This window comes from Mustela lutreola, chromosome 11, assembly GCF_030435805.1.
Source record: "Mustela lutreola isolate mMusLut2 chromosome 11, mMusLut2.pri, whole genome shotgun sequence".
Lineage (NCBI taxonomy): Eukaryota > Metazoa > Chordata > Mammalia > Carnivora > Mustelidae > Mustela > Mustela lutreola.
In genome coordinates this window covers 88,481,419-88,490,537 of record NC_081300.1, presented here as the reverse complement: position 1 = coordinate 88,490,537, position 9,119 = coordinate 88,481,419, and the positions used below count along the sequence as shown (strand labels likewise).

Sequence of the window (9,119 nt, the reverse complement as noted above, 5' to 3'; positions counted from 1 at the left end):
AAATGCTCAAAATTTCCACCGCACGTCCTCTCAAGCGGCAGTTAATCAAAACAGTGAGCATGCGCGAAAATACAGGGAGGGGAGGGCAATCAGGCTTGCTGTAAGAAGTGGGGGAAAGGCAGGGCCTTACCATTTCTGCATTTAGAAAGTAAAGAATCATGCAAAATATTAAAAAAAAAAGGAATAAGAAATGCAAAGCTAGCTTAATTGCATTTCTTGAAACAATGGTCTTGCAAACCGAGCCACGGTTCCCCGGAACTATGCAGCCCCACGGAGCGAGCACGCTCAGCGCAAAGAGACAGGCAAAAACTACTGCATTGATCTGGGAGCGCGAGACGCCCCGCGCTATTGGTTTTGACCAATTAGAGAGCAGGGTGGGCCTTGCCTGGCCTGTGATTGGAGGATCGCGGCGAGGCGGGGCTGCGGCTCCGACGCGTGCGCCTCCCCAGCCGCGGGTCCCGCGCCTCCTCTGGCCAGTTTGCAGACTGCTGGGAGTTGGCTCCGCTCGGCTGTTCCCAGTCTGCGGAGACTCTTCCCCGTTGTGTGCCCAGCTCGGCTCCGCAATGCCGGTGGACCTCAGCAAGTGGTCCGGGCCTTTGAGCCTGCAGGAAGTGGACGAGCGGCCGCAGCATCCGCTGCAGGTCAAATACACCGGGACAGACATCGATGAGCTGGGCAAAGTGCTGACGCCCACCCAGGTACCCGAGGGCGTTGGGGTTGCAGCCGCTCCAGGCTTGGAGGCCGGCGGAGAGGGGGAGGGTGCTCCGAGAGAAGGGGGTCGCGGGGCCCACGCCGCAGGCCCGCGGACACCTGCGGGCACCGGGAACCCTGCACGTGGCGGGCGGGGCTCGGCCTGCAGGAGAAAGCGATCTACTTTCTAGCGGCTTCAAGGCGTAGGCTGGGGCCTAGGCCCAGAAACAACCTGGGCCGCGGGCCTGGGGGCGGGGGCCACCTCTTGGGCCCCATATCTCTCCTAGGGTCTCAGGACTTTAGGCCCCAGTTTGGGGTGCAAAAGCCCCACCCGAGGGCATGTGACGCATTATGTAACCGGTGACCAGCGTCGCCCAGCGATTCCTCCTTTTGTCTTAGCGCGCAAGAGCAAGAAGCCGTGCAAAGGTAAGTGCGTTCTGCAGCTGGAAGGCTCGAGGGCAACGGCCGCGGCCTTGTTCTACCGTTCGCCCTGCGAGCTGATTGGGGCCTGGACACCGGAAGTGGCGGAATTGGAGTGCCCCGCACTTGGCAGTTGTTGGTCGTGAAGCTCCGGGGCAGTGGTGTGCATAAATTGCTCCGACAGTTTATTGTTGTGGATGTTTAGATACGGAGTGACCCTCTGGAAGCCTCTGTTTTCCCAGACTCACTGTCCAGTCCGGCCTTTTCTGTGCACAAAGTATCCAGTTAATTCAGATTCCACTTTAGCAGGCCCCAGCTAAGCTGCTGGTCACCAGATCTAGACACTCCACACCATATGAAGTTGTAGTTCAGAGGCCTCTGTCAGCTCCAGGGTGGAAATCCTGACCCCACGTCTTTCTGTTAATAACATGCTAGGACACCAGTCCTACAGTGAGCTTTGGAGTAAAGTAAATAATGTGTATTAAACGTAAGCTCCTGGCTCTTAGCAGAGTCCATACACTTTAGCTTTTATTAATAATTTACTGTGTTTTACCTTTGAGGAACCTGAAATCAGAGAGTGTTGACTTCTTCAGCATTTCTGACTTTTTTTTTCCCCCATTTCTGACTTTTTTTTTTTAACAACGAAGTGGTTGCTTCCTACAGGTTAAGAACCGGCCCACCAGTATTGCGTGGGATGGCCTTGATTCTGGTAAACTCTACACGTTGGTCATGACAGATCCAGACGCTCCCAGCAGGAAGGACCCCAAGTACAGGCAAGTTGGGGAAAGATTGGCAACACTAGGTCATCCAGACAGGACCTGATGCTTCTGGCCCTGTGTACGTACGTCCCTTGCTGGACATGCTGTGCCAGGAGGACGGACACCCAGTTTGGGCTGCTCACACACACGCTTCAGCCAGAGTGTGCATTTCCTACCCCTTCAGTCCCTAGAGCAGGAGTCTAGAAACTACAGCTGAGAGCCCCATCTGCCTGACACCTGTTTTTGTATGGCCCCACGAGTAAGAATGGTTTTTACATTTTTAAATGACTGAAATTGAAAGAATCGTACTTTGTAACATGTGAAAATCACATGACATTCAGATTTCAGTGTTCATAAATGAAGTTTTGTCGGGACACAGCATGAGAACTTCCTTACGTCTTGTCTGTGGCTCCTTTCACGCTCTAGCCGCAGAGTTGAATAGTGGCAGAGACCATGTGAACTACAAAGCCTAAAACGTTTTACTGCCTGGCCCTTTGCAGAAAAGTTTGCAGATAACTCCCGAGAGACTCAGAGGGTGGGAGGGAGGCACCAGGCGCTCTCTTCTGCAGACCAGTGGGGTTTGTGCTGGCCAAGGAAGCAGGACTGTGTGTCTCCTTCATCGCCACAGCCTGGTCTGGAACACGTGCTTCATGCACATTCGCTGGCTGTGCTGTGACTGTGTGCTTAACTTCTGCATCGCTGACTGTTCTGTGTTCCTCGTCTCAGGGAGTGGCACCATTTTCTGGTGGTCAACATGAAGGGCAATGACATCAGCAGTGGCACAGTCCTCTCCGATTATGTCGGCTCTGGGCCTCCCAAGGGCACAGGTCAGTAAAGGCTGGTTTGTCAGGGAGGTGGGGGGCAGGCAGTGGGTGCACATTAGGATTGGCCCAAAGGGCTGCAAATTTTAGTCTGGGTTCCCCGAGATCCCTTAGCCTAGTGGAGCTTCCTGGCAGTGCAGTTCACCTCCGAGGCAGTTGCCTGCAGGAGACCTTGAGACCTGGAGTAGCAGTAGCATCAGGTGGCCAGAACCTTGGGTTCTGGTCAGGGGGGTCCTCCGTTAGCTTTTTTGCCTCTCAGCTGCTAGGCCTTTCTATGCAGGGCAGTTGGTGAGAGGATTCCAAGGAAGCAGTGTTGCAGAAAGCTTGGAACAACTTCCTGGGGAGGTGGTGGGGGGTCGTGATTGGACACATTTAACACGGTCAGTTCTATATTCAGTCTTTGCCCCGTGGGATCTTTGGGTTTCCAGTTCCCGTGAAAGATCTCAGAAATGATCATAGGTTCCTAAATAAATATAAAATTGGCTTCTTCATTTCTTTATAGGTCCTTTTGAAAATCTAGGGTGGTATCATCTCGAAAAGATGTGGAGGGCTTTAAGAAGTATAGCGAAGATACACATGTTCTGCCTATAGAGGGGGAGAATACTGTATTGAAAGTCTGAGTGGGATAAGCTCACAGTGGGAGGTGCACTGTTAATGCTTGTTGTGCATTACGGGATGCTTTCATTTGCTGGAACAAAGTAGTAGTCATGGGTAGACACGTTGTCAGGCCCTGTTAGTCTGAGCAGGTACAGGAAGGTCCCTGACAAGAACAGTTGGCCATAGACTTGTGCTTTATCTGTTAAGAGGAAGGTGAAGGTACATCTTTCCCAGGGATCTATTAAGTTCTCTAGGGCAGTTACACAATTAGGCACTTTAATTGTGGGACGTACACACATGAGAATAAAGCAGGTCTCTCAAGTAGGACCTGTGTTCTCATTAACAAAAAAAGCCTCCGCGACTTTTTCCGCCCCCTTTTGCTTTTAAAAAATATTCTTTTAGTATAATTTGTCTTTGATAAAATGCCTAAGTCATCATTGTTTTAGTCCACGGAAACTGACAGATGAAGGTGACCACAAAAGCGACTTAGAAAAGATGTTTTTCAGCATCTTTGCTACTTAGTCGGTCAGAATGAGTTTTACCAGGCACAGGTAGGGTAGGTTCTGAATCAACGAGCAAACACTGTTGCTTTGTGGAGTTCGCTTTCTAATGAGGAGACTAAACTGAAAAGACAAACTTTTAGAGAAGTCCCAAGTGAAAGGGGTATGGAGATGCGGGTGGTGGAAAATGACTAGCGGTCGGGGCGCCCGGGAGATGGGCTGGGAGCCCGGAGAGGATGCGCGAAGGACAAAGGTGATGGGGTGAGCGAGGGCCTTCAAGGCTGTGAAGGTAGGTATGGACTTGACCCCAGTTGCAGTGGGAAGCCACTGGGGGATTGTCAGCAGGAGAGTGATCTGACTCCTTCCACCTCTGCGGGTCCTCAGTGCCCCTCTTGTAAACGGGGTGGCTGGGGCCCTCCAAGTTGGCACTTCCGTGAACACGGGGGCCGTCTCCATTCCCATGGCCTAGCTGTGTTACATCTTCCTTCCTGCCTCTCCCTCCAGGCCTTCACCGCTATGTCTGGCTGGTTTACGAGCAGAAGGGGCCACTGAAGTGTGACGAGCCCATCCTCAGCAACCGATCTGGAGACCACCGTGGCAAATTCAAAGTGGCATCTTTCCGCAAAAAGTACGAGCTTGGGCCCCCAGTGGCCGGCACGTGTTACCAGGCGGAATGGGATGACTATGTGCCCAAACTCTATGAGCAGCTCTCTGGGAAGTAGGGGAATGCCAGGAGATAGAGGCCATCCTGGAAACCTCAAGCAGTGTTCTCAAGTTCAGTGATGCATGTAGATTTCTCTGCTTCCCCGTTCCCATTCTCACAGGTGAGGCCTGAGCAGTCAGGTAGTGGTCTAGAGTGACCTTTCCTTCTGCCTGTCCTTTATAATTCTAGAGGGTCACACTGCCCATTTCAGTTTTGATCAAATTTGAACTCCATTTTGGGGGGTATTTTGGTACTGTGTTGGGGTCATCAAATTGTTATGGTAAGAATAGCAATCCAGAATTTCAAGAAGTAAAAATTGAGGTAAAAAGACCAGGTCTTTGGTAGTAGAGCAGAGTGTCATAGAATCTTTAAGGTTAAAAAAAAAAAAAAAAAAAAAAAAAGATTGATTACCTCTGCCTTTGTGAGCCTGAGTCCGGAACTGTGCATGATGGCACTTTTGGGTCGTGTTTTCATGGCTGTGTTTCTCACCAAGACAGCCGGAGGCTGGTGTGTGCACTAATCCCCAACGTGGTACATCTCAGACTGTTTACTAGGGGTCAGTGTTCTGCTCTGGCTCCTTGGAAGAGCAGTACTGGAACAAGCAGTAGGAAGAGTGGCTTTGTGGTTAAGGCACAGCAATCTAGATACGCTGCAGGGTTGGGTGAAGGGTTGTCAGAAACCCCGAGGTCTGTGTCTGTTGAACTGGTCACACTTTGTGGAAAAGCCGATCTGGAGTTGCGGAATATTGTGTTAATTCTGCTGTTTGCTTATAGTTGAATAAAAATAAAAACATTGTGTGGATGAACAAGGTCTCCAGATATTTTGCCCTTTTTGGGAATGGGGTCTCATAAATGTGGAAAGTCAAGAGACAACCTCAAAGGGTTGCCCCTTTCCCTGACTCGGACTTGATTCAGGGACCATAGAGAGGATCCTCGCCTGTACACATGCCATCAAACTACAGCAGGAATAACCATTCCAACTGGAGGGTTTGGGGGAAAAAAAAATCACAAAGTTTTAGGCCAGCTCCTTTTGCAGAAAAAGTACCTTTGCTTTTCACAAGTGGTCCTTTTCCATCTGAGCATGAAACCAGTGGGAAACCTCCCCACTGGGTGTTGTTGCGTGGAGAAACAATGACTTGGAACATGACTTAGAGAGGGTACACCTCTCCCTGTCCTGACCTACAGCCCATATAGAATCCACACCCAAAAGGCGCAAGGGTAGGTGGGGGAAGATTACAGTTGACCCTTCAGCTGTATGGGGGATACAGCACTGACTGTCCTGTGCAGTTGAAAATCTGTGTAACTTTTCATTCTTCCAAAACTTAATTGCTAATAACCTACTGTTGACTTGGAAGTCTTCCCAATAACACATAATTAACCCGTGTTGTGTGTTACATGTATTATATGCTGTATTCTTACAATGAAGGAAGCTAGAGAAAAGGAAATGTTATTAAGGAAATGATAAGGAAGAGAAAAGACATTTCTAGCCCTGTACTGAAAAAAAGTCCACACGTAAGTGGACCCCACGCAGTGGAAATTCCTGTTCAAGGGTCAGCTGTACTTGCACACCCTTTGATGTACCAAAAAAGAAAGGAAAGGAGGTGTTTGAAGGATCCCATCACTGACCTGGTTTGTGTTGGAGAAGGGATCATGGTGGGGCCTGACGGGTGCTAATTAAGCAAGGCTAGGTCTTTTCCCCACCTTTCATTGTAGTTGCTTCTCGGGAGACATTTTTGGAAATGTTGCTTTGTGTAATCTCCATGGGGGGCGGGGAGTGGTAGAGAGCAATTATTTTCTAATTTAAGGGTTTTAAAATTCAATTTTTAGATAATTTGCAAAACAAAAGTTACATAAAGAAAACAACTACCCCACCGACTATTTTTTATTTTATTTTTATAATTTTTTTTTTAAAGTAGGTTCCACACCCAACTTGAACTCAAGAGTTGCATATTCTGCCTTCTGAGCCAGCCAGATGCCCCCTACCCTGTTGCCTCCTTTTTTTAAAGGTTTTATTAGAGAGAGGGAGAGCACAAGCAGGGGGAGAAGCAGACTCTTCCCCAAGCAAGGAGCCTGATGTGGGACTCGATCTTGGAACCTTGAGATCAGGACTTGGGTTAAAGGCAGATGCTTAAGCGACTGAACCAACCAGGCGTCCTTACCCTGTTGACTTTAAATGAAGAAGCAATGCGTGCCTGTGGTTAGACAAGGTACACAGCCCAGGAACCGGTGCCTTCCACTTCAACTTTCCTGGGTTTTCAGCAGCGGTTTGAAAGAAGACAGGGCACCTGGGTGGCTCAGCCATTAAGCAGCTGCTTTCGACCCAAGTCATGATCCCAGGGTCCTGGGACTGAGCCCCACATCGGGCTCCCTGCTTGGCGGGAAGCCTGCTTCTCCCTCTGCCACTCCCCTTTCCTGTGTTCCATCTCTCTCTCTCTCTGTCAAATAAATAAATAAACAAATAAATAAATAAAATCTTAAAAAAAAAAAAAGGAAAGACACAAACATGAATATCCACATAAGCATACATCTGGCATAGATCAACATATTTTTTCCTTAAAAATTACAGTCTTGCTATACACTCCAGGTTTGCATAGCGTATCTTGAGTTAACAGGGCCCTACAATTCATATCATCATTTTGAACAAATACTCTATTTTCCGGGTGTTTCATAATTAACCAGTCTAGTCCCCTACTGTGATTAGATTATATATATACATGCTTCTGCAAAGTAATTTCCTGGAGTAAGATTCTAGCACTGAAATAATTAGGTCAAAGGGTATATACATCTTCAATCCTGATACTGACAAACCACCCTCCAAAAAGATCACATATTCATATTCAAGTCCATGGTTATGAAAGTATCTATCTCCCCATACCCTTAAGCAGTTTTCTCAAACTCTAAACATTATGATAATTTGAAATTTATGTGTACTTAAAATCTTTCACTCTCTTTTTCTCTGAACTGTTTTCTTTGAGACTTGTCTGCTGACCACAGCACTTTGTCAATCATAGAGACTGGAAAATCAATGAGGAATTATGATGGTATGTTAGTTTTCTGGTCTAATATAGGCATAGACTCAAAAATGATGCAGAAAAAAGGTCAACAACTCAACCAGAAAAGGTGAAGTGTATACGTAAGAAGTTCACACGAAAAGAATACATAGGAGACCTATATTAGAGGCATAGAGGCAAGGAGATAGCTTGTCTCACCTATTAAACTTGGAAGGTGAGGTGCCTGGGTGGCGTTAAGCCTCTGCCTTCTGCTCAGGTCATGATCTCAAGGTCTTGGGATCAAGCCCCACATTGGGCTTTTTGCTCAGCAGGAAGCCTGCTTCCCCCTCTGTCTGTCTCTACCTGCCTCTCTGCCTACTTGTGATCTCTGTCTGTCAAATAAATAAATAAAATCTTAAAACAACAATAACAACAAAACTTGGAAGGTGAGGGGAATTTGCCCCAGGGCATCTAGTTGGGAAGTGGGTGATCCAGATTCCCAAGCTTATACATGGTGGTCCATGTCCTACATCCTCTCCTGGGTCTGGGAGCAAAAGACTTCTGTTCTTAAATTGCTGCTAAGTCAATGGCCTCAGCATCCACTTAAAACCTGTGAGCTGTTTGAGTTGCTCGGGGCTGTAGGCCAGATCCTTAAATGGCCCATGGATAGGCTCTGTATGATGTGACTCCCATCTGCCTCCAGCTTCCGGCGGTTGTCTGCTCATCAGGCCCCAAACTTGCCGGCTGCCTCTCAGTTCCCTGACAAGCCAGATTGGTCCTTTACAAATCCTGCCTGGAACCTTCCTCTTCCACGTTCTCTGACCCTTTCTCCCTTAACTGACCTTCAGGGCATCCTGACGAGACTGGGTTCTCCTGCACCATTCCATTGAAGTATTAACCACTGTAATTTTAAAATCTGTAAACTTGTGTCATTATTTTGTTTAAATGTTCATCTTCTCCCTTAGACTGGATCCTTGTTGAAGTCAAGGACAAGCAGTGTCCTGCTCAGTATCTCCAGCACTGGACATAAGAAATCTAATGACCATCAATTGAATGAATCGTGGTAAAGAGGTTCTTAGGTTTAGGGAGTATAGACGTCTTTATATCCATAGACCATACCATAAAAGTTCCTTCTCCCTTTCCCCAAATATATACTACTCACACATAACTAAGCTTTTACAGAGCTCTCTAAAGCCCATTCATCAGCTCCCTAATTCTGATGGCCATGAACACTGGAAAGCTGGTGTTAGTCTGGTGTCCCCTCCATTCAGGAATCTGTATCTTTCAGATTATTATTTTTAAAGGTTTTGTTTATTTTAGAGCGGGGCTTGCTGGCAAGGAGGGCAAAGGGAGAGGGAAAGAATCTCAAGCAGACTCTATGCTGAGTGCAGAGCCCCACGCGGGGCTCAATCTCACGACCCTGAGGTCATTACCCTGAGCTGAAACCAAGAGTTGGGACTGAGCCATCCAGGCACCCCTGTAATTAATTTTTTAAAAATGCTTAAAATTATATCTTCTTGACATCCCTTTATTCATAAATGTCTTTTATCTTTGATAATGCTCTTAGTTTTGAAGTCTATTTTAGTTGATAGACCTCTTATGCCTATTTGCATGGCGCTTTTCTCCCCCATTCATTTACTT

General features: G+C 47.6%; 1 protein-coding gene across 1 annotated transcript; it reads left to right on the top strand.

Moving 5' to 3' along the window:
- The first annotated feature begins 452 nt into the window (after positions 1-452).
- Positions 453-5,297, top strand: PEBP1 (phosphatidylethanolamine binding protein 1). The gene is made up of 4 exons (XM_059140084.1): positions 453-698; positions 1,774-1,883; positions 2,595-2,695; positions 4,291-5,297. Exons 1-4 carry the CDS (start codon positions 564-566, stop codon positions 4,506-4,508), a joined length of 564 nt encoding a protein of 187 aa, XP_058996067.1. The 5' UTR covers positions 453-563; the 3' UTR covers positions 4,509-5,297.
- The last annotated feature ends 3,822 nt before the right edge of the window (positions 5,298-9,119 follow it).

Bases quoted from the DNA above. Each gene is read 5' to 3' on its own strand.
- PEBP1 (XM_059140084.1), top strand. From the start codon at position 564: ATGCCGGTGGACCTCAGCAAGTGGTCCGGGCCTTTGAGCCTGCAGGAA. The intron at 1,884-2,594 runs GCAAGTTGGGGA...TCCTCGTCTCAG, and splicing joins AGGAAGGACCCCAAGTACAG to GGAGTGGCACCATTTTCTGG. The intron at 2,696-4,290 runs GTCAGTAAAGGC...CTCTCCCTCCAG, and splicing joins TGGGCCTCCCAAGGGCACAG to GCCTTCACCGCTATGTCTGG.